Genomic DNA, 25,001 nt, shown 5'->3' with positions numbered 1-25,001 from the left:
CAATACTATGAAATAGTTTAGCTAAATTCTTAACACCCTTCCTCCCTCTTCTACCTTAGAGGCTTGTAATTACTTTGGGTCCATCTGGAGAGTCCAGGATAATCTTCCCTATCTTAATGTCAGCTGATTAGCAACCTTAATTCCATCTGTAGCCCTAATTGTCCCTTGCCATGTAACCTAATATATTTATGGGTTCTGGGGATTAGGACATAGACATCTTTGGGTGTGGAGGGGGGATTATTCTGCTGGCCGTAGGAAGTATTGTGTGTTTGGGTTTTTTTGGAATTCACATGTGGAGCTTGGAAGAGACACTTCGGCTGAAGATATACACCTTATTTAGGAGTCATTAGGAGCTTAGACTCAATGATATAACACACAACAGAGATATCTCATTGATTAAAGATAGTAATCAAAGATAAGGCATTGGTAGCCCACAGAGAGTGTAGTCTGAGTAAAAGAGGACTGAAAATAGAATTATCTTAAATGATAAATAACATTCAAGTGGTAGTCCAGGGGAAAAAAATGCACAAAGGAGAAACTGAGAAGAACAGCCAAGAGGAAAATCAAGAAACTGAATGTAGTAGATACCATTGGCCGCCTGCTCAGCATCATCCCTCCCTGCTTCTTTGCTAACAGATCTCTGATTCTGTTCAGATACTCACTCCCCCACACGTAGCTATGGGACTCAGGAAAGATACCCTGAGCCAATCAGTGCATGGCATTTCTCTGGTGACTGTTAACTTTTCCAAAGGTGGACATGTGGCCTGCACTGGCCCTATCAGATCAAGGACTGTATTTCATGGTTGGGAGGAAAGTTTCCTCCATTCCTCTGATTGGGAACCAGGAAGCATGCTGCCCCACTTACTGCTGGCAGCCACTTTGTAGTCCTGAGAAGAACTAATCTTAGGATGATGTTATGGATGGTAAAGCAGAAGGAACCTAGATTCCTGGTGATGTGCAACCATGGAATCAGTTACTCTAGAGCCAGCCCTCTACTTGCGCTTACTGTTAAGTGTGATAAACTTTTTTATTGTTTAAACCAGTTTGGATTGAGGCTTCTTTTACCTGCTGCCAAAAGCATCGTAACTGGCGTTTGAGTACGCTACAGAAATCCAGGAGAGAGTTTCAAGATCTGGGAAGATATACTTTGCCAAAAGTTATAGAGAGGACAAGTAAGATAAGAACTAAAGAGTGCTTGGATAGCAACAAAGAGCTGGTTGGTGACATTAGGGAGAGCGGTATCAGTTGACTGGGGGAGGGAGGGGAGCCATATATCAGTGAGTCTGAGTGTGTTGGGGGTGAGGAAAAGAAAAAATAGGAGTTTGACATTGAAGGAAAGAAAAAGAGATTGTGTTGTGAAGGACATAAGGTAAAAGGAGTAGTATTTTTTAAAGATTTAAGATGAGCGTGTTTAGTAGGAAGGATGATAATTATATGTACTGGTAGCCTACTATGTGTAGGCACTGTACCATGTGTTAATTCCATATGTTAATATTTTTAGTCTTCATAACACCTGCGTAGGATAGATGTTATTATCGCCATTTACAGGTGAAGAAATTGAGACCTAGGAGAGATTGAGAGTAATGTTCCAAAGATCATAAACCTGGGAATTGGCAGATTCAAATCTAGGTCATTTGCTTTTGGTGGTTTTATAAAACTTTATTTGTCAATCAGTGGTCAGTTCTCATCCATATTGACTGAATGTGAACTTTTGCAAGTGGTGATAGGTACATAGGTAACCAGTGTGTAGAGTCTGGTGAATCTTCATCCTCATTACATTTTCTGGACAGTCACACATGGATACAGTATGGGACACTCCTTATTCCTCCAGCCCAGACAGCTTTGTTGAGCCTGGCATCAGTGAGCATATCTGGAATTCCCATCTCCTTCATGGCAAATTTCCAAATCTCTGTGAGTGCCCAAGGGGTGTGCTTCTCAAAACCCACTCCATGGATGTGCTTGTGGATGGAGATGGTGTATTCTCTGGTCGCTGCCTTGGTGTTGGCAGAACGGCCCTTTTCCTTCTCACCATGCTTCTTTCAGAGCCATTCTCAGGGCCCTGGTTGGAAAGGAAGAACGTGAGGTATTCCAAATCCAGATCACTTTATTCTAATGCCCTACCCTTCACTCTGCTTTCCTCCCTAAGATTCCAATAGAGAGGAACAGATTGAAGAAAGAGGAATAATCTATGAAGTAAAGACCATCTAATACCTTAGAGAATGTACATAACATAACCTTACTGTGTGGCAGTTGGTTCCAGCTGGACCACTGCCCCAGCAGTCCAAATGTGGACTCAGAATTGCCTTTCCTTTGTTCTCTTCATATAGCCTTTGATTACCCTTCATTTCCTTATATAGTTGACCCTTGAACAACATGGATTTGAACTGTGTGGGTCTACTATATGTGAACTTTTTTCAGTAGTAAAAACTACAGTACCACACGATCCTCGGTTGAATTCACAGTTGCCAAACCACAGATACTAAGGGCCAACTGTAAGATATACTCAGATTTTTGACTGCACAGAGAGTCTGCACCCCTAACTCCCATGATGTTCAAGAGTTACTGTATATTAAGTAAGGTGATAACCTACATTCCCTTTGGTTGAAGTCTGTTTTTTCCCTTTAACTATACCCTTGGTTAATTACATGTAAGGTATATGTAATTTTCATATTTGCCCAGAATATTGATGTTGGACAAGTGGGGGTGGGGCTGGGGAGCACTTGACCAGAGCTCATGGTGCCAGATGTGAAGGAAAGCCTGGATCCACTGGAAATGTTTTGGGGTTCTGGGCAAGTGTCCTATATTGTGAGGTATTGAGAATTCACAAGAGGCAAGTAAGATGTGGTCTCCAAGGCCAGACTATGGAGGACAAAGGTCTCTCTGGTTGGCTTTCCTAATAAACTACCCAGCTGTCATGGGATATGTTATAATGCGGGGTTGAGGCAGGGAGATGTGCAGAAGTTGGAGAGGCTTGTGAAGTGAAGCACTGGGAGATGAGGTGGGCTTGCATAGCCTTGTTCAAAATGCACCCTTTTGAACCAGGAGCAGACACTGGTTGATTCCCCCTCCAGCCTTTTCAACCTAGATGATAAGTCTAAGGTAATCATGCTACTCCCATCCCACTTGCTACTAGTTTGTTTGTGTGTAACAGCTTTGAAATGTCATTGACATAAAAATTACATTTTTATATATATTTAAGGTGTACAACTTGATATGTATATACCTTGTGAAATGACCACCACAATCAAGCGAATTAACATATCCTCACCTCTACATAGTTACCTCTGTGTGTGTGTGTGTGTTGAGAAGATTTAATTTAAGATCTATCCTCTTAGTAAATTTCAAGTACAGGCATACCTCGGAGATATTTCAGTTTCAGTTCCAGACCACCACAATAAAGCTAGCATCACATTAAAGCGAGGCGCATGAAGTTTTTGGGTTCCCAGTTCATATAAAATTATGTTTACACTATATTGTAGTGCAATAACATTATGTGTAAAAAAATAATATGCATACCTTAATTTAAAATACTTTATTGCTAAAAATGCTAACCATCATCTGAGCCTTCAGCAAGTCATAATCTTTTTGCTAATGGAGCTTGAATTATTGCAAAGATTATCAAAATGTGACACAGAGATACAAAGTGAACAGACGGTATTGGAAAAATGGCTCCAAAAGACTTGCTTGACCCAGGGTTGCTACAAACCTTCAATTTGTAAAAAATTGCGCTATCTGTGAAGCACAATAAAATGAGGTGGGCCTGTGTATAATAAGTAATGTTAACTATCGTTACCATGCTGTACTTTAGATCTCTAGAACTTATTCATCTTACGTAATTGAAACTTTGTACCCTTTGACCAATATCCCTCTGCTACTACTTATTACTAGACATGGACAGAACTCAGCCAGTCTCAGGTAATAACACGTGAGACAAGAAAGCACAGAGCCCTCGTGGGTACTTGCAGCATCTTAGAACCATGGGAGGCTTTATGCTGAAGCCAATGCTAACAAGAGCAGAGGAGAGAAAAGAAGAGCCTGGTCTTTGATGACATTTTTAGTGACAGTCAACTCTGGTTTAGTGCCTGCCCTACCTCTGAATATTTCATGTGAGACAATAAATTTTTACTGTTTAAGCCAGTTTCTAATTTTCTATTACTTTGCAGCAGAGAATATCCTACTGTATGTATCTGCCACAGCATAGCAAACATGACACCAATACCATCCTGTAAGACTGTAAGCCTAAGTGGACTCTAGGTTACCATCAGGTCCCCAACGTGTCATGGCCATTCAGAGCCAAGGAAGAGGAACTGGCGGATCCTTGTGCCAGTTACAGGTACAGGTATGTGAAAAGTAGAAATATGAAACTGGCTACAATTGTTATCTCTGGGTTGTGCAAGTGAGGAGAGGAGGTAGGTAAGAAGAGTTTTATTTTTCAATGTATGCATTTTAATTTTTTATCATGGACATTTATCACTTATAACTAAAAGCTTTTTTATTGTGATAAAATATAACACACAGTTTACCATTTTAACCATTTTTAAGCACACAGTTCAGTAACATTTAGTACATTCATATTGTGAAATCACCACCACCATGCATCTCAAGAACTTTTTCACCCTCTCAAACTGAAACTCTGTACCCATTAAACAATAACTCCCCATTCCCCTCTACCCTCAGTCCCTGAAAACCACTGTTCTACTTTCTGTCTGTGAATTTGACTACTCTAGGTGCCACAAGTAAGTGGAATCCTACAGTATTTGTCCTTTTGTGACTGGCTTATTTCACTTAGCATGATGTCTTCAAGGTTCATCCATTGCCCTAGCCTGTTCCAATACCTCATCCCTCCTTATGGCTAAATAATATTCCATTGTGTGTATATATCACATTTTGTTTATCCATTCATCAATTAATGAACAGATATTTTCCACCTTTTGGCTATTGTGAATAATGTTGCTGTGAACGTGTGTTTACAAATAACTGTTCAATACTAAAAACTTTTCAATTAAGCCTATACATGGGGTGAGATGAAATCTGGGGAAAAAAATTAATGAAAATGTTAACCATGGTTGTGTTTGGGTGATGAGGTTATTTCATTTTTGCTCATTATAAAGTCATATACTTTCTTTAACAATCATATATTACTTTAAAGGAAAAAATATGTAATTTTTTTTTCAAAAAGAAACTTAAGATGAACAGCAAGGTGCTACTGTATAGCACAGTGAACTATATCCAATCTCCTGAGATAAACCATAATGGAAAAAAATATTAAAAAAAGAATGTATATATGTATATAGCTGAGTCACTTTGCTGTACAAGCAGAGATTGGCACAACATTGTAAATCAACTGTACTTCAATTTAAAAAAAAAAAAGACTGGAAAAAAAAAGTTAAACTGACCTTAGAAACAGAAAAGTTAACACAAGGAGGGGAGGAAACAAAGCAATATTCACGAATTGCATATTGTACATGAGGCATTTTGGCAGGCCTTCATACACTTTTTGGTGTGCTGAAGCTTCTGATGAGGATCAGTACTAATAAGTAAATAAATAGGTCATTAAATTCAGAAAAGAAATGTCATCTGAGACAGAAATGCTGATCTTCACAGAACATTAACCAGTTAGTACACCCACAAACTTGCTCACTCTTATGCCCAATTGAATAAGTTAAGTAGAGATAATTGCAAATCATCAACAAAAGCCCTTGTTTCCTTAGAATTGATTATGTAGTTCCTACTGTTGCATAACTGTACAAAAAAAAGTTCAATAGTTGGTTAACTTTCCTGAGCCCCTTCCCCCCTTTTTGAGCACTTTAGCTTACCGACTTTTCTACTCTGTAACAAGGCTTTTGGTATTTCATGCCTCCAGGTCTCTAAATGTATCTTCACCTCAAAGAAAAATTATTCTGCATGTCTTTCCATGAAAAGGATAACTTGAAAATGATCATTCTGTAAAGATGATAAATTTCACAGCTCCTTGTCTACCACTGGACAGTGTATTAGGAGGAAAATCTCTTGCCCATGATAACAGGCACCAAATTCAGTTTTTTTCCTGTTGGCATCTGAAGAGCACAGCCAAAGGTGAGGCAGAATACTTAAATCAGCAGACAACATCATCATTCTGCAACCACCTTCCCTTAGCTCACATCCCACCAATGAAAGAAAATAAGAGGAAAAATAGTAAAAATCCTATGTACCAAATGAAACTAAATACTTTTGAGAAACCTATCTCGAAACTGAAACTTGCTAAATTGAGATCTTTTGCCACCTGTTAAAGCAGTGGTTTGAATATTAATGTAACTGGCTGCTCCTTAATAGGCTAGTTGAGGTCACCTAGGTGGTTCTGACTTTGGGGAATGTATTTCTTGTCTACTTTTTCTTCTCACCTCCTCATCTGCATCCAGATGAAGAAAAGAAAGTGATACAGAATGACTGCCCTTACTCATTCTGCAGACACTGAGTGCTCTCCAGATGGTTACCTGAAGATCTTAGGAATGTATTGTCTATTCAGCTGCACAAAATAAAAACCAGTCAAATATGTATTGGGTGGTTATAGTGCTCCAGGAACCATTCTGTACTGGGGATACATTAGTTTAAAAAATTCCTAGTCTCCCAAGTCCAGGAAGCACAGAGAATCTCATACAGGATTAACCCTAAGAGAAACACACCAAGACACACATTAATCAAACTAACAAAAATTAAATTCAAAGAAAAAATATTAAAAACAGCAGGGGAAAAACAAAAAATAACATACAAAGGAAACCCTATAAGGTTGTCAGCTGATTTTTCTGCAGAAACTTTACAGGCCAGAAGAGAGTGGAAGGGTATACTTAAAGTGACAAAAGAGAAAAACCTACACCCAACATTACCCAGCAAGGATCTCATTCAGATTTGACAGAGAAATAAAAATCTTTACAGACAAGCAAAAGCTAAGAGAATACAGCACCACCAAACCAGCTTTACAACAAATGCTAAAGGAAATTCTCTATGAGGGAAACACAAGGGAAGAAAAAGACCCACAAAAACAAACCCAAAACAACTAAGAAAATGGTAATAGGAACATACATATCAATAAATTGAATGTAAATGGATTAAATGTGCCAACCAAAAGACACAGACTGGCCGAGTGGATACAAAAACAAGACCCACATAGATGTTGTCTACAAAAGCCCCACTTCAGACCTAGGGACACATAAAGATTGAAAGTGAAAGGATGGAAAAAGATATTCCATGCAAATTGAAATCAAAAGAAAGCTGGAGTAGCAATACTCGTATCAGATAAAATAGGCTTTAAAATAAAGATTGTTACAAGAGATAAACAAGGACACTACATACTGATCAAAAGATCATCCAAGAAGAAGATATAACAATTGTAAACATTTGTGTACCCAACATAGGAGCACCTCAATACATAAGGCAAATTCTAACAGCCATAAAAGAAATCAATAGTAACACAATAATAGTAGGGGACTTTAACACTCCACTTACACCAATGGACAGATCATCCAAACAGAAAGTAAACAAGGAAACACAAGCTTTAAATGACACAATAGACCAGATAGATTTAATTGATATTTATAGGACAGTCCAACAAAAAGTGGCAGAATACACTTTCTTCTCAAGTGCACATGGAACTTTCTCCAGGATAGATCACATTTTGGGTCAAATCAAGCCTCAGAAAATTTAAGAAAATTGAAATCATATCAAGCATCTTCTCTGACCATAACGCTATGAGATTAGAAATCAATTACAGGAAAAAAACTGTAAAAAACACAAATACATGGAGGCTAAACAGTGTACTACTAAATAACCAAGCAATCACTAAAGAAATCAAAGAAGAAATTTAAAAATACATAGAAATAAATGACAATGAAAAACAATGACCCAAAACCTATGGGACTCAGTGAAAGTAGTTCTAAGAGGAAAGTGTATAGCAATTCAATCTCACCTCAAGAAACAAAAATCTCAAATAAACAATCTAGCCATACACCTAAAACAACTAGAGAAAGAAAAACAAAGAAAACCCAAAGTCAGTAGAAGATCAGAGCAGAAATAAATGAAATAGAAATGAAGAAAACAGTAGCAAAGATCAATAAAACTAAAAGTTGGTTCTTTGAGAAGATAAAATTGATAAACCTTTAGCCAGACTCATCAAGAGAAAAGGGAGAGGACACAAATCAATAAAATCAGAAATGAAAATGGAGAAATCACAACTGATGCTGCAGAAATACAAAGGATTATAAGAGACTATTATAAACAACTATATGCCAATAAAATGGACAACCTCAAAGAAATGGACAAATTCTTAGAAAGGTACAATTTCCCAAGACTGAATCAGGAAGAATTAGAAAATATAAACAGACCTATCACAAGTAATGAAACTGAAACTGTAATAAAAAATCTTCTGACAAAAACAAAAGTCCAGGACCTGATGGCTTCACAGATGAACTCTATCAAACATTTAGAGAAGAGCTAACACCTATCCTTCTCAAACTCGTCCAAAAAATTGCAGAGGGAGGAACACTCCCAAATTCGTTCTATGAGGCCACCATCACCCTGATACCAAAACCAAACAAAGATATTACAAAAAAAAAGAAAATTATAGACCAATATCACTGATGAACATAAATGCAAAAATCCTCAACAACGTACTAGCAAACAGAATCCAACAACACATTAAAAGGATCATACACCATGATCAAGTGGGATTTATCCCAGGAATGCAAGGATTCTCCAATATATGCAAATCAATCAATGTGACACACCATATTAACAAATTAAGGAATAAAAACCTATACGATCATCTCAATAGATGCGGAAAAAGCTTTTGACAAAATTCAACACCCATTTATGATAAAAACTCTACAGAAAATGGCATAGAGGGAACCTATCTCAACATAATAAAGGCCATATATGACAAACCCACAGCAAACATTATTCTCAATGGTGAAAAACTGAAAGCATTTCCGCTAATGTCAGGAACAAGACAAGGATGTCCACTCTCACCACTCTTATTCAACATAGTTTTGGAAGTCCTAGCCACAGCAATCAGAGAAAGAAAAGAAATAAAAGGAATACAAATTGGAAAAGAGGAAGTAAAACTGTCACTGTCTGGAGATGATATGATACTATACATAGAAAATCCTAAAGATGCCACCAGAAAATTACTAGAGCTCATCAATGAATTTGGTAAGGTTGCAGGATACAAAATTAATGCACAGAAATCTCGTGCATTCCTATACACTAACAACAAAAAATCAGAAATAGAAATTAAGGAAACAATCCCATTTATCATCACAACAAAAAGAATAAAATACCTAGGCATAAACTTACCTAAGGATACAAAAAACTTGTATTCAGAAAACTATGAAACACTGATGAAAGAAATCAAAGATGACATGAACAGATGGAGAAATAGACCATGTTCTTGGATTGGAAGAATCAATTTTGTGAAAATGACTATACTACCCAAAGTAATCTACAGATTCAATGCAATCCCTATCAAATTGCCAATGGCATTCTTCACAGAATTAGAACAAAAAAATTTACAATTTGTATGGAAACACAAAAGACCCTGAATAGCCAAAGCAATCTTGAGAAAGAAAAACAGAGCCAGAGGAATCAGGCTCCCTGATTTCAGACTATACTACAAAGCTACAGTAATCAAAACAGTATGGTACTGGCAAAAAAACAGAAATATAGATCAGTGGTACAGTATAGAAAGCCCAGAGATAAACCCACACACATATGGTCGCCTAATTTATGACAAAGGAGGCAAGAACATACAATGGAGGAAAGACAGCCTCTTCAATAAGTGGTGCTGGGAAAACTGGACAGCAACATATAAAAGAATGAAATTAGAACATTCCCTAACACCATACACAAAAATAAACTCAAAATGGATTAAAGACCTAAGTGTAAGACTGGACACTATAAAACTCTTAGAGAAAAACATAGGCAGAACACTCTATGACATAAACCATAGCAAGATCCTTTTTGATCCACTTCCCAGAATAATGGAAATAAAAACAAAAATAAACAAATGGGACCTAATGAAACTTAAAAGCTTTTGCACAGCAAAGGAAACCATAAATAAGAAAAAGACAACCCTCAGAATGTGAGAAAATATTTGTAAATGAAGCAACTGACAAAGGATTAATCTCCAAAATATACAAGCAACTCATACAGCTCAATATAAAAAAAAAAACAAACAACCCAATCCAAAAATGGGCAAAAGACCTAAATAGACATTTCTCCAAGGAAGACATACAGATTGCCAACAAACACATGAAAAGATGCTCAACATCACTAACCATTAGAGAAATGCAAATTAAAACCACAATGAGGTATCACCTCACACCGGTCAGAATGGGCATCATCAAAAGATCTAGAAACAATAAATGCTGGAGGGGGTGTGGAGAAAAGGGAACCCTCTTACACTGTTGGTGGGAATGTAAATTGATACAGCCAGTATGGAAAACAGTATGGAGGTGCCTTTAAAAACTAAAAATAGAGCTACCATATGACCCGGCAATCCCACTACTGGGCATATATGCAGAGAAAACCATAATTGCAAAAGATACATGTACCACAATGTTCACTGCAGCATTATTTACAATAGCCAGGACATGGAAGCAACCTAAATGTCCATCAACAGATGAATGGATAAAGATGTGGCACATATATACAATGGAATATTAGCCATAAAAAGGAATAAAATTGAGCTATTTGTAGTGAGGTGGATGGACCTAGAGTCTGTCATACAGAGTGAAGTAAATCAGAAATAGAAAAACAAATACCGTATGCCAATGCATATGTATGGAATCTAGAAAAATGGTACTGCTGAACCTAGTGGCAGCGCAGGAATAGAGATGCAGACATACAGAACGGACTTGAGGACACCGGGGGAGGGATAGAGGGGAGGGGAGGCTGGAACATAGAGAGTAGCATTGACATACACACATTGCCAGGTGTGAAGTGGATGGATGGCTGGTGGGAAGCTGCTGCAGAGCATGGGGAGATCAGCTTAATGCTTTGTGAGGACCTGGAGGGGTGGGATGGGGGGCTTGGGAGGGAGACGATATGGGGATATGTGTGTACATATGGCTGGGTCACTTTGTTGTACAGCAGAAACTAACAATACTGTAAAGCAATTATGCTCCAATAAAGATTAAAAAAAGAAAAAAAGGACATCCCTGCCCTCATGGAGCTTACATTTTAGTGAGAAGAAAGAGGCAATAAATAAATATACAAGATGTCAAGTGGTAAAAAAAAGTGTTAGAGGGGAAAAAAAAAAACAGGGTGGAATAGGGAGTGCTATGACTGGGGGAGATTTGCAACTTTAAATACAAGGATAAAGGAAGGTCACTGAGAAAATAACATTTGAACATTTGAGCAAAGACCAGAATGAAAAGGAACAAATGCTATGGATATGTGGGGGAAGAGCTTTCCAAGCAGAGGAATATTTATTGCAAAGTTCCTGAGGTGGGAACACGCCAAGAATGTTTAAGAAACAGCAAGGAGGCCAGTGTCATTGGGGCAGAGTGAAGACTTTGGCACAAAACTGGCCTCCTTTCACCCCTTCTCAGCTAAGTCTGAATGTTCCATCAGAAAATGTTCTCCTCTAGGAATCAAAACTCTCTGTAGATTAAAAAAAAAAACTCTAAATTACTAAAGAGGAAGCCCTCAAGTCCATGTCAAGGTACGATGAAGCTATACTGAAATGGGCAACAAAGTAAAACATATTAGGCTTAGCTTATACATCCAATGAGAAAATATTTAAATGGATCAAAACACCATTGAACTAAGGGGAAAGAACAGGAAGAGGAGTTGACATACATTGAAATCCATAAACCAGCCACCACTGAGCGTATGAACATGGGTTTTATGGACATCAAATAAGACAGCCCACAAAGTGATTAGCTCCCATTTTACTGATGAGAAATTTTAGACTGAGCATTTAAATACTAGCTGATAAGTAGAATTGAGATTCAAAAAGTCTGACTAAAGTTTTTGCTTTTCCTCCTGTAACAAGCTGCCTTGAAGACCTCAAGAAGTGCTTGAGTCCATAGCATTCACAACAGGAGAAGATTCCCCCGTGAGAAGAGTCAGGAAACAATGCTAATTAATTATTTCACATGAATGAATTCTTATCTGGTCTCATCTGATACCTTACCCGTCCCATTATGGGATTCCAGAGAGATTAAGTGATTTTCTAAAGCCAAATGGTTATGTTGCAGAGCTGAGAGGCCTCACTGAGCAGTGCACAGGGCACTGAGACTGAAGGAAGAAGAGTTTCCAGCCCGATTCTCACTGTGTGCCCTGGGAAACCTCGAAACTTCTCTGGACTTCAGTTTCTTCATCTGCAAAGTAGAGGATCTCGGGTGATGCTTAAATGAGAATTCAGACAATAAACACACCACATAATTTCCATGAGATTTATTTCTCACATCTATAATATAACCATTTCTGTAGTCATGATTCTAAAGCAAGAGTCAGACACAAAGAGGGAGAGACAGAGACAGAGAGAGGTCTCTAACGTGCCCCACCCCCCTCCACCATCACCACTATGATGCCAGACTGGGCCCAGCTACAGTAAGCAATGCTGGGCAGCAAATGCCAAGACTTTTCTCTGCATCCTGCCTTGGTTCTCCCTGGCAGCCTTAGTGTGAGAGGCTGTATTCGTCAGCTACTGCCACAAAAATGATGCATCACACATTACCTCAAAACTCATGGATTTGCATTTCAGTTCAATTCCTGTGTCCAAAGCAAATCACATGGCCAAGTCCGATATCAAGGTTGGTGTGGGGGGCGGGGGAGGGGGGAGTGGAGAGTATACAGTTCTGATTTAGGAAAGAAAAAGAAGTTTTACCAGTTCAAGTCTTCCTATACTCCAACGCATATCCGTGGTTTATCCTTAGCTTTGTAGTTGAAACAGAGTGCCTATAGCCCCAGTGAAAAGATATTATCATTTAATCTGCTTATTTAGGGACTTCTTGAGATTTCAAGTTGTTGCCGATCTAAAGGATCCCTGACTCACCCAAAGGCAGAGAAAACAAGACCTCAGCCTTGCACCTGAGAGTAAGAAAGAACGAGCTCCAGGTAACTAAATACTTTGGGAAAACTCAAGGCACTGATTTGCAGCTGACACAGCTGAGAACCTTGAGTGTGGATAAATTCCAGTGAGCTCTTACTGTTAGCTCTTGACAAGAAAGAAACTAAGCTACAACAGGAATGATGAATCCCACCTGTTAAGGTTCTGTTTTCTCCCCTGAGTAACTGGCCACAGATTAGGCCAGATAGGGAAGGTGTCCGATCAGGAATAGAAATTTAAGTTAGATTCTCAACAACTAAGTTGGAACATTCCAGAACCTCTCACAAACAGCAGTCCTAGGCACCTACATCTGAAAACAACGGCTACATACCTGTTATTCTAAATAGTTCAAGAGCTTTTACACTGAAAAAAAAAATAGGTTAAATACAGTTGACCCTTGTACAACACAGATTTGAACTGTGAGTTTCCACTTAGATGCAGATATTTTTCAATAGTAAATACTACAGTACTACACAATTCCAGGTTGGTTAAAAGTGTGGATGCGGAATCTAGGATACAAAGGAACCGTGGATGTTGAGAAACACTGTACAAGGAGGGCCGACTTTAAGTGATACCTGGACTTCCACTGTGGGGAGGGTCAGCTCCCCTAACCACTGGAGATTGTTTAAAGCTCAACTGTATTGGTATTCCATACTCTGTTTCACTAAAAAGCATCTCATATGGGAAAGCATCTTTCTCGCCTCCCATTCTTTTGAGAAAGGACTGATTTTGCCTTAGTTTTGGCTGAGAGAATTGAAAACATAGATACATCTTAGAAGCTCTCCGAATGGTAATCCAGATCTGTTATTTCCTTGGTGTCCAGTTTCACAGTGAAACACCTTGCCTAATACCTGAGTTCCTGCCCTGAGGCTGCCTTTAAAGAGCAGCTCTGTGGCAAAGAATTGGATACGCTGCATCCCCTTCTCTTTCACCAAAGGCACGCAGATTCTGAGTGTTTCCCGCCACTTCCGGCAGCATCTCAGCATGCAAAAAAAAAAAAAAAAAAGGCCCTGCTTTGTGAAATATGGCAGAGTACGGGTGTGAACTGGAAAGGGCCTGCCAGCAGTTTTCCTTCAAGAGCTGCTCCCTGTGGAACCCGTGGTTCCCTCTCAGAAATTGTAATCTATCGCCACCTGGTGGTCCCTCCGTCGTCGCGTTTGAAATAGCGAAAATTGGGCGTCGTAAGATGTGCACGAGATTTGCCCAAATACAAATTACTCTATCTTCTTTGATTAATTTCTTTAATATTAGAATATTTTCATCTTATGAAGAGCAAGGGAGAAGGGACCAAATGACGATTATCTGAGGAACCCAGTGCTCTTCTTTAGAAGAAAAGGTTGTAATTTCCGGAGCCCTGTCTGGCAGCTTTCTGGCTGGAATTCCTCCCTCCCTCGCCACAGTTTTAACCCTTTCCTGTCTTTCGGGAGTGAGTGTGATGTGATCTGTTGCGGGTAGGGGGTGTCCATTTAGCTATGGTTCCCAAAGAAAGTCCAGAATAATTTGGGGAACTATCTTTAAAGTACACAAACACACCAAATAGACCTTCGCTCCCACTTAAAAAAAAAGCCGAGTGTAAGGTTAACAACGCTTCCCGTAGCCCTCCTCTCGGGAGACAGACGTTTAAACGGTGAGCACTGCCATTTTCCCCCCTCTTTTTTAGTAATAAATTAGATGCTTAAAATAGACCTTAACTAGCAGGCCGAAATGAACGAACACCGTGGCTCTAAATTACCTTTCCTGGAGGCTAAAAATACTAAATGCGTCAGAAAAATTAAAAAAAAAAAAAAAAGATTGACGTTTCATATTTACTCACCTTGACGTGGACCATATCTTACGCATAAATGTCTCCCCCACAGCCCGTTTGGGTGCCCCTTCCACTCCTTACTCCACCCACTCCTTTTTTTTTTTTCCTTTTCGGAAAGGCTTGGCTCCAAATCCACTTGGAATATCTTTAAACCTCCCGGGGAAAAGGCATTGTGGGCAGAGGGTCGTGTTCCCAAGTCCCAGCCATCCTTGACCTAAAGGAAGGTTGTCCTCGGAAGACATAATCAAGTAGCCTGGGCTGCAGGCTAGCAACACCTCCACGCCCGGAAGAGAGAGACAGAGGGGTCGCACTCGCCCCCCTTCTTCTTCTGCCTCTGGGCGTCTTGTTCCCATTTCTTCAAAGCGCTAAACCTTAGATCAAATGCAAATGAAACAGCTGGGCGGATACCACTCCCTTCCAGGCCACCCCTCAGCACCGGTTCGAGTCCCTAGAGAGGATATCTTTTTTTCCACCCCCATTATCCAAAGCATCTTCCCCAGGGAGTAATAAAAGATAAAAAGAAGAGTGGAAAAACACAAACAAAAGTATAGATCCCAAATATTCCGAAGAGCCAAAAGACAACCACCACCACCCTCCTTGCAAATTCTTACCGGAGAGGCAAGAAGGGGGCGAAATACTCCACCATCACCACATCCCGCCCCAACAAGGGAAAACAAGCCCAGCAGTTACAGCTGGAGGGGGTGGGGGGCAGATGGGGCGAGAGGGGCGGGTTTGCTAAATGCTGGAGATCAAAGCGAACAAACAGGAAGTTTGAGTGACCAAACCGTGGGCTCTGTCCTTGGTGCTGAAAGAGCCGTGCCCTACGTCCCAACTCGCAGTGCTGAAACTGTGGAACTCCAGGCCCTCAGTTCTTTGTCATCTTCGCTGAGCCCAAGAGTCTGGGTTGGAATGGAAGATAATTGGAAACTAAATCACAGCCATGAAGTTCCCAAGTCTGTTACTCTCCCTGCCTAACTGGAATGCCCATGAGTGCAGGGATAATATAAGTTGCTAGGACAGTGTAGCTCCGTGAGAACAGCACCTGGCACAAAGTAGGTGATTAATAAACATCCCTTTAATTAATTACTAATATTTAATTAAACATTTTAAAATTAAGGACGAGCAAGAGGCTTCATTCCTCCCTTCCCCCCACATAAAGGAGAAAGGGAGGGATGTCCTCGCAGCTGGAAGGACTCAGCTTTAATTTGCGATACAGTCATGTAGGCAATCTCTCTCTCTGGCGAGATTATTTTATTGGATAAAACGTTAGCGGTGAGAGTTTTGGACACTAGGGTCAGAAGAGGGAGTGGTTGGAAATTTCTGTCTGATGCCACAGGTGAAGGTAAACGAATCTTCCTTTTTGGGAAATCTCGGGTCTTGGGAGAAGGTGGAGGAGGCAGCAGGTGAGCGGGCGTTTTCCTGGTACAGCACACCCTGAGAGGGGCCGGGATTTGTTGCCTCCTCCCGCCGGCCTCCTTGCCCCAGCGCGTCTTGAATAGTTTAGCACTAGCACCGGGCTCCCTGATTGGTGCAACCGTTTCTTTTAGGGAGGATCGAGGAGGGGGCGTGGGTGGAACTCCGAGCCTCTTCTCGTAGTAAACCGCGCATTTCAAGCGTGGCAGACAAGCTGCGAGGTTTGAAGGATTGTTTCCGGCACGGAGTCGACACTCCCACCCTGCCCAGCCCTGAGCTCTGGCACCCGGAGATGCGGTTATCTCACACCCGCCGCTCGGGATGCTTTTCCGTCCTTTGAATGTGTCCAGAGTTCTTCCTGTAAAATGGAGAGAGGGCAACAGTATTTTCTTTAACATCAAGGGCAACGCGGTTATTTCAAACCTCACAACGAGATCCCTCTTACTAATCGGACTGTATCTTCTCAGGACGGAATCTTCGATCTCCCTTACGGAATTTTCAGTGCCTTGTACGACATTCGGCATTCCCACCGTGTCGTGGTGAAAGGCAATAAGACATTCAGAGAGAAGGGACAGGATTCCGGTGGGCCAGCAAGCCCGCAGACGTGTCAATAAATAACCCTGTCTGCTGCACCGCAACAGGGGGGAAAATCACTGGTTACACGGTGTCACCCAGACACAAAGATCAACTTTGTTTTGCCCTAAAGGAAAAGAAACTGCGGTAAGAGGAGAACATAAATTAGAAATGAGGGTGCCTAAGGGATGGCTGGAAAAGGCCGGGGACTAGACAGCCGAGCCAGCCCCTCCAGGTATTGGCTGTGATGCGCGAGGAAAGACGCGGCCAGCATAGGGCCTCTCGGTCTCTGGCCGCCTGGCGCCATCTGCTGGAAGCTTTTCCTTGAACGCCTTTTTACCGTGAGGGGCTTTCCGGACTTGGCAATTCGTTACATATGTTTAAATATTGCAAAATGAGAATCTTTCAAAAGCGTGAAATCGAAGGAAGAGTGGAGAGGAGTGGGCCTGGGCAGAGAGGGCCGGTCTGCTCCCCCCACCCCACCTCCGGGCCACCTCTATGCTCGTGTTCCCCCTTGTGTGTGGAGCAGCACTCGTGCGTGTTATTAACCTTCAGATGTGATCAATCAGGAGTCCTTTCCCCATCACCAAGGGAACCAAAGCTAGGAAGGAGCGCACAGCGGGTTGCAAATCGGACCCTTTTCTCTGCGGAGGCACTGGGTAGCTGTGCTCAGATGAAGTCCTTGGGGGAGGCTCCGAGCTGCATGAGGAAACTGAAGTGAAAAGGAGATGGAGTCCTCTAGGGTCTGAGTGTTCCCCGCTCATCTCTGCCTGCTTTGCTTTTACAACAATCCTGGCTCAGTAGAGAGCCAGCAAGGACACGACCCAGAGCGCGGTTTCGCCGGGTCGTAGAGATGGAGAAGCCGCGGGGAAAGTAATCGAGGCAAAGCCACTGCTCTTGTCTTCTCGAAGATAATGGTAGTGGGGGAGAGGAAAGGGAGGGAGAAGCGCTCAGAGAGGCAGAATTCTTCATAGAAACTCTCTTTTCCCTCGCCTTACCCGGCATTCTGCCTATTTCAAAAAAAAAAAAAAAAAAAAAAAAAAAAAACAGAGCGTTTTGAGTACGTTCTGGATTACTCATAGGGCTTTTTCTTTTCTTTTCTTTTTCCGGGCGCAAACCCGTGATCTGGATTTATAATCGCCCTATAAAGCTCCAGGGCGGTCAGGCACCTGCAAGGAGCCCCGCCGCTCTGCCGACGAGCTGCCCCCGCGAGCAGCGGCCTCGTGATTCCCCTGCTGAGTCGGTCCCCGCCTCCCCACTCCGCCTCCGCCTCCCCCGAAGCCAAGCAGCCGCCTCTTCGGATCGCTCTCTTCTCTTCCTGGAGCTCGCGTGCGGGACGGTGCTAGCTAACGAGAGGCGGCAGCTGGAGGTGACGCCAGGCAAATTACGCCTGTGGCAGAGCCGGGCCGAGCCGGGTGGATCGCTGGGCGCTACGCAGAAGAGCGACCGGAGCGCCCGGCTTGCTGTTTCCCAGCCTAGGTGGGTAAGCGCGCGACCGCCCGAACCTTCCCAGCGCCCCCGACTGTTCAGCTGGGTCTTCACCCGCGGTTTCTAGAGCAACCCCCACCCCTGGTGTCTGCAATCTACCTTTTCGAGCCGAGTGCGTCCCGCCCGCTCCAGTCCTGGCTCTCCGTTCCTGAGCGGCGCAGAGACCTCAGCCTTCGCAATCACCCTATCCCCATCAGCGAGACTCATGCCCCGGGGACACACAGAGGCTGAGGCTCGCGCAGAAGTGCAGCGAGAGCGATTTTCCCCTCCGCTTCCCGACTGCGAGCGCCGGTCTCACCAATGGGCTCCTGGCCAGCAGCAGCCGAAGGCGCGACTCAGAGCTGTAACCTGTTACTTCCCCAGAAGCCGCGGTCTCCCGGCAGCTGCCTGCGTTCTTGTGCGAGTGCGCGCGCGGGGCTAGATGTGGGGTCCTACGAAGGGTGTGGAGGCGGTGGCTGGCAGGCGCTACTCTGCAGCTCTTAGGTCTACCCAGATTCACCCGCACTGTCTGTCCCCTGGCCTTCGGAAGCCATCGCACCAGCGCCGAGCGCAGAGCAGGGGCGCCGCGCACCTCTCCTTGTCTGCCGCCTCCCGCGCGCTGGGCGCAAGTTCATTTCGCCGGTGACGTTCCCCTTTCTTGCCTCTCTCACCCTCTCCGGGTCTGCACATCGAGAAATCCAGGGACCTCAGAGAGTTGGGTGGAGGGGAAATACAAAAACAAGGATGGAGCCCCGTTCTTGGCTTCGAGATGGCTCAAAGCGGATGGGGCAAGAGGGAGACAAGTGAGGTTCCGACTCGCTGCTTTCTGGCTGTCTGGAGTACAAGGTGACTGTATTTCTTCCCCGGCCGAGTCCGAGGGAGAACGTAAAGACAAGGACCCTTTTTTCCTCTCACCTTGTCTCAACCAAAGTCCCCGGCCCCCGAAGCAGTTAGTCAGCCTCCTTCTTTCCAGGGAATTAGCCAGACACAACAACGGGAACCAGACACCGAACCAGACGTGCCCGCCCCGTGCGCCCTCCCCCACCCCCCACCCCGCCTGCCCGCCCGCCAGCAGGCTGCTGAGAGCTCAATAGGGCTGGCCGCGGCTAGGCTGGAAAACCGCGCACTGAGCCTCCCTAGCCCTCCTAGCCAGTCCCCCGCACCCGCGCGACCCGCACTGGCCTTAGGCTCCCTTAGTCTCCGCGCTGCGCTCCAGGTCGCCCCGCCGTGCCGCCAGACTGGAGAGACGCCCGGGGCTACGTTGCCGGCGCCCGAGTCCCCGAGCTCGCGCGCAAGTCTCCTCCTCCCCCAGTCCCCCGCCCCGCGCACCGCGACCCAGCCAGCTAGCCGCCCTTCCTCTCGCCTTTATTTCCTGAGCCCGGACTTCAGCGGGAGCGTCCGAGCCCCCGGCCACTCAGTCGCCTCCCGCGCGCCGGACCCCGGAAGCCCTCCACGTACAGCCCTCGCTTCTCTTTGCAGCCTGTTCTTGCGCCCGGCCGGCCGAGGATCCCGGACAGCAGAGGCCCCCGGACCGAGCTGATGGCGTCTTCAACCCCTTCTTCGTCCGCAACCTCCTCGAACGCGGGAGCGGACCCCAATACTACCAACCTGCGCCCCACAAGTAGGTCCTGCTCCAGTTTCCTATCAAATGGACTGCGGGGAAGATGGGGGCGCTGGGACGTGAGGAGACTGCGCTGGCAGAAAGGGGAAGGGTAGCGCGGAGATGATGGAGGCTGGAAAGACTTGGGGCCCTGACCCAGGTCCCAGCCGGAGGTCGTTGGACTGTCAGGGATGCTAGGCGATTCCAGGGCGCTAAGAGTGGGAACTACGCAGGATAGGAGCGGCGGCGATCCTGGGGGCTTCGATGCGGGGGAAGGACGTGCGGCGAGAGTGTTGTTTTTGTTGTGTTTTGGGTGGTTTCTTTGCTAGGTGGGACGACCGGGGTCAGCGCACGGGGCGGTGTGAGGAGCTGGGAGTCTCAGCGGGAATAGAGTTTTCTGTCTCCGGCTTTCGTTGAGCCGAGATCTGACCCCTCCCCCTCCTCCTTTCCCCCTGCGTTGTGCTCGAAGTCTATAATCAGCGGAAATTTCGACGTTAATTGCAGCTTTTAGAAAACTCGGGGTCCCTAATTGCTCCAAATTTGCGTCGAGCTATTGACGAGTGAGGGAGAAGCCAGGGGCGAGAAAGGAGCATAAAACGGTTTGAGATTAAGCCTCGACATTTTAGACAATTAATTACATTTCAGAGACAAAAAACAAACCAACCCCCCCCCCCCCAACCCACAAAAAACAAAACAAAACAGAGCGGGCAGCATCCTGATTGTCAAGAAGTGGGGAACCAGGAAGAACCCAGGTTTGTCAGGGCCGGAGGAGAGAGTAGCACTCTTTTCTCCCGGGCAATGGACACCACCCGAAGAGAGAGGAAGAAAAGGGGAACTAGATAAACGGTGGTAGGAGATTTATGCTTCCCCACCGCTAGCTCCGTGGGGCTTCTCAACCCACTTCCAGAATTTGTCTTTAATTTGGATTGATTTCCTACCTCTTTGTAGAGGCGTGGCGATGAGGGAATTGTTTTCCTTTTTCCGTTTTGGATTGAAATGCACTCCCTACAAATCTATTAGCTCCAGATAGCAACGGCCCCAGAATTTCTATATAAAAGGGGCTTAGGGATAGCATTGTGGTTAGAAGGGGAGCTTATTGCTTCGTTTTTGTGGCACTTTCTATAAGCTTGAGGAAACGTCAGTTGTTCCCATTAACGAAGGTTGGCAGTGCTGGGGGGCTGGGCAGGGAGGGAGTTGCCCGGTAAGCCCTCTACCAACCCCTAGGTGCTGCCCTTGACTTCCTAGCTGGAGGTCTTCGCTTAAATTCTTAGGCTGCGTTCCAGTTCCCTTTGCAGCTCCCTCTCCCCACCACCCAGGCAAGCTACAATTACCCACACAACAAAGAGGGGCCTAGGAGAACCGCCAGCCTTGGTGGCACATGAGCCAGGCACTAGCTACCAGAGCTGGTGGGAACAGGCCAAGAGAAATGCAAGACCTGAGCGCCTTTGTCTGTTGCTCTGGCCCTGATGGATTTCTTTTCCAGTTCTCTCCACATTTCCCGCTCCTTTTTTGCTGCCTGGCAGGGATGGGCAGCCCTTGTGTTCACCCACCCTCGAGTTCTGTACCCACACCATGCACCTACTTCCCAGAGGCAGCCAGCAGTGGAGCCCATGTGCTCAACCCGGGGTCCGAGACCCAGCAGAAGCACTGACCTGAGTTCGCTCATGGCCTGGGCCTGGCCTGCCCAGAATTCACCAAGGTGGAGGGAAGATGGCCCAGGAAGAGCATGCAGCACCTGTCCTGAGAATGTCTTCGGCGGCCCCAACAGCCCAGTTGCAGCCTCAGCATCCTAGGCTGCACGGGCACATCTGGCTCTCTTCCCATTCTCACCCTCCCTTGCAGACACATCCTTGCCCGCCCAGCTGGCTCTGTTTCTCTGCCCCTCCAAGATCTCTTGGGAGCTGGCCTTGCTCAATCCCACAACCTTACCTGGTGGACCTCTTGCTCCAGCGACCCCTCCTCCTTGCCCTCAGCCAATCATCTTCCCTACTCTGGCTACATGAAAGGATCTCTCCGACTTCCTCTTCCCATCTCTTTCTCTTTCTTTCACTGTAATCCTCAACTCTAAAAGGCAGTGCATTGGGTCTGAACTCCCAACGCCACAGCTGAGTGACCTTGGAAAACTCTCCCAGCCTCTCTGAGCTGCAGTGTTTTTATTTGCTTCATAGGGTTATGAGGATTAGGTGAGATGGTGTTTAAAATGAAAGCACTCTATTTGGTGGAAATAGCTCTTTACCTGCCAGGTATTATTATTAGGGTTTAGCTTTCACTCCAATTTACTGTCTGTTGCAGGAACTCCATCTGTGACATGTTGTCTCACTGACGTTGGGCTAGTTCTTCTTCCCGCTGGGGCTCTGTTGTGCCTCGGGTTTAATGGATGTCACTCTCCTTATCGCAACCAACACTTGCGCCGGGCTGAAGGCACTGGCCAGGATGGGGTGGGGGATGGGAGTGATTGGAGGCAGCTTATTATGAGGAATCTGAGGGCAATTTCACGCTAGGCCCACCACACCGGCTCGCATGCGGGCTTCGCAGGCACCCCCATGCTCCTGGCTGGAAGTTGAACCCGGGGGCAGAATAAACACTGAGGAGTTGGAGAACAGGGCAGCGCCTGAGTGCACGATTCAGACTTCGAGAAACAGTGTCTGATTCCCTTCGCCTTTGCCTGCTCCAGATCCGAGGTGTCCGAGGGAAGGGTTAATGAAGGGCAGGTTGGGAAGAGGGGGCACGAGACGAAGACCCGAGAAGCACTATTGTCTCACCGACTCCTAGGTCCCGCTGAAGAGCAGCCATGCGAGGCCGATCATCTAGTCAAATACTATTTTTCACCCAATTAATTCCTGAACTCTTCCGCGACCCCATTTCATGCCAGTTTATTTTAAGCTGCCACTCGGCTGGAGACCCGCCAAGAAATTATGAGACGTGTTGGTCCCAGATGTCTCTGTGTTCCCTTTCCGGGCCGCTGTGGTCGCCCTTCGAGTCTGCGGGCCGGAGACCAAGGGACAGGGCCTGCTGGTGGGTGTTGGGCGCCTCGAGGAGCCGGGCGTGGCCCTTTGCTCGTGAGGTCAGCCCTGTCCCACGCCGATCCCGCCCGGCGGCTACCCCCACGGGGGTCGCTAGGGTCGCTTGAAGGCCGGGCGGGGCGCTGGGTGCGCGGCCTCTCAGACACGCTGTTCTGTACCTGAGGTAGGAGCAGGAAGGGAGCGTGGTGGGGTCTCAGAGGGCACGAGCCCCCCCGTCAGCCCAAAGATCCGGCTCTTGGCTCCTTTCGGGAAAGAGCTTTTTTAATGAGGCGCCCTGGCGAAGACCTGCCCCCGCCCTCCTGGGAGAACCTTTGCCCTCGACCCGGTCCCCGACTGTCCAAACCTCACTGATCGCACGTCTCTTGCTTTGTAGCGTATGACACCTGGTGCGGCGTGGCCCATGGATGCACCAGAAAACTGGGGCTGAAGATCTGCGGTAAGTGAAAGGGCCCGCTGGGGCCCCAAAGGGCTGCAAGGCGAGCGGGCTTTGCGGCTTTGGAAGAGTGGGATGTAAGCGGAAGGGTCTGTTTTCTAAAGTGCCTACAGCCCCGACGCCCGGCGGAGCCACTTCTCTCCTGGCCTTAACCTTCCTCTGCCCTCTCCTGACGTGCCCCCAGGGACCTTTTTCGATGGGGCCCTGGGCTACTTGAGACCTCAGGGCTCCCCTGGCTGGGCACGAGCACAGCGCCCCCGCGCGACAGCCGCGCTCTTCCTGCCCCGCGCTGGAGCTGTTCTGACCGGTGCGCTCGGCCTGCGCGTCGCGAAGGCGGCGTAAAAAGGTCTGGCTTTCCTGGGGAGCAGGCCCAAGGCGAGACATCCGCCTAAGACGGTGGCTGCCGCATCGTAACCCTTCCCTCTTCACCATCGCGCGTTGAAAGTGGCCTTCTCGGCTGGACACTTTTGCCCCGAGATGTCAAAACGGATTCAGATGTTGTTCTTTGAGGCCGTGAAGGCCAAGAGAAAGCATTGCCTGCAGCCCTCGGTGGCCTGCCTGGAGGAGGTGCGGGCGGCGCAAGTTAGAGGGTTTGCGGAGCTTGCTCTTGAAGGAGAGGCTGGAAGAGAAAGGGGGCTGAGGGGGCGTGAGGCCTCAAGACGGAAAAGGGGTATCGGGGCACGATTTGCCAGAGAGGAAGGAAAATAGATCTGGGAGCTGGAGGGGAGAAAGAACTGCTCTCCGGAGACGTGGGGATCTGAAATGAAAACGCCCAAGGGGTGTAATTTTTTTTTTTTTTTTTAAGAGAAAGGGAGATATGTTCGAAGGGACACAGCTGAGCGGCTCCGGCTGAACAATGAGGACTTGGTTTCCTTGCTGCATTTCACCGTCTAAAGTCTCTAGCCTTATCGGGTCAGAAAATACGGACGTCCCCGGGCAGGGGGTGGAGAGGCGGGGTAAGATTAACGAGGGGCTTATTAAAAGGCCATCGTCAGCTGCTGCGCGCGGGAGACAAGGGCGGCGCGCGCGAGTGCCGGCCGGCGAGCCGGTGGTCTCTGGGACCGATCTTCCCCGCTGCCCTGCATCCTGGGGCCCCAGGGCGACGGCAGTCTGTGGCCGGAGCGTGCGGAGCTATTTAGCAGCTCCTGGGAGTCACCCTCCCTTCCCCGCCTTGCCGAGCGGCGCCCTCTCCGCGTTTCTGGGGCTCTGTCTCCCCGATCTCGGGAGCAGCGTTTGCGGGGAGGAAGGGTTGCTCCACTCCAGGACTTAGCCGTTTCGCAGGGAAAGCCCAGCCCCGCGGCGGGGCGGCCCCGGCCTTTGGCCCTCTCCCTAGCACGCGTCCCCGCGCGGGGGCAGCTGGCGGTGGCCGAGCTTTGTTCTATAAATAGCCCCCTCCCCCCGCCGCCCTTCCGGGTTTAATGGCCCGTTTCGCTCCGGGTCCCTTCGGTGGCGGACGCGGCGCTCGGCTTCGGCAGCCGTCATTGTCATGCAGCCGGGCAAGCGGAACTGAGCGAGCCCTGGGCGCCCGCCGCGGTCGAGGACAGGGTGGGGGAGGCTTGGGGTGAGGGCTGCTTTCCTCGCGGTCCTAGGCCTGCCTGGCC

At 46.3% G+C, this 25,001-nt stretch overlaps 2 protein-coding genes across 5 annotated transcripts in view; both read left to right on the top strand.

Annotated features, from left to right (window-relative positions):
• ERICH2 (glutamate rich 2) overlaps nucleotides 1–12,152 on the top strand; it is a 41,272-nt gene extending 29,120 nt beyond the window's left edge. The window contains exons 10-11 of one of the 2 annotated variants that reach the window (XR_009055180.1): nucleotides 4,164–4,339; nucleotides 12,029–12,152. The gene's annotated coding sequence lies outside the window, so the exon portion shown is untranslated. Of the gene's footprint in view, nucleotides 1–4,163; nucleotides 4,340–5,863; nucleotides 6,423–12,028 lie in introns of those variants that run through there. The other variant, XR_009055181.1, reaches the window with a different exon arrangement.
• Nucleotides 12,153–18,188: 6,036 nt separating this feature from the next.
• GAD1 (glutamate decarboxylase 1) overlaps nucleotides 18,189–25,001 on the top strand; it is a 40,054-nt gene continuing 33,241 nt past the window's right edge. The window contains exons 1-3 of one of the 3 annotated variants that reach the window (XM_057745336.1): nucleotides 18,189–18,356; nucleotides 19,824–19,965; nucleotides 23,341–23,403. In XM_057745336.1, the coding sequence (XP_057601319.1) occupies nucleotides 19,884–19,965; nucleotides 23,341–23,403 (145 nt within the window). In that variant the 5' untranslated portion in view covers nucleotides 18,189–18,356; nucleotides 19,824–19,883. Of the gene's footprint in view, nucleotides 18,357–19,823; nucleotides 19,966–22,859; nucleotides 22,960–23,340; nucleotides 23,404–25,001 lie in introns of those variants that run through there. The other 2 variants (XM_057745339.1, XM_057745338.1) reach the window with 2 other exon arrangements.

Source organism: Hippopotamus amphibius, chromosome 8 (assembly GCF_030028045.1).
Source record: "Hippopotamus amphibius kiboko isolate mHipAmp2 chromosome 8, mHipAmp2.hap2, whole genome shotgun sequence".
Lineage (NCBI taxonomy): Eukaryota > Metazoa > Chordata > Mammalia > Artiodactyla > Hippopotamidae > Hippopotamus > Hippopotamus amphibius.
The sequence above is the reverse complement of the archived record's forward strand: the minus strand, read 5'-3'. Positions and strand labels throughout refer to the sequence as shown.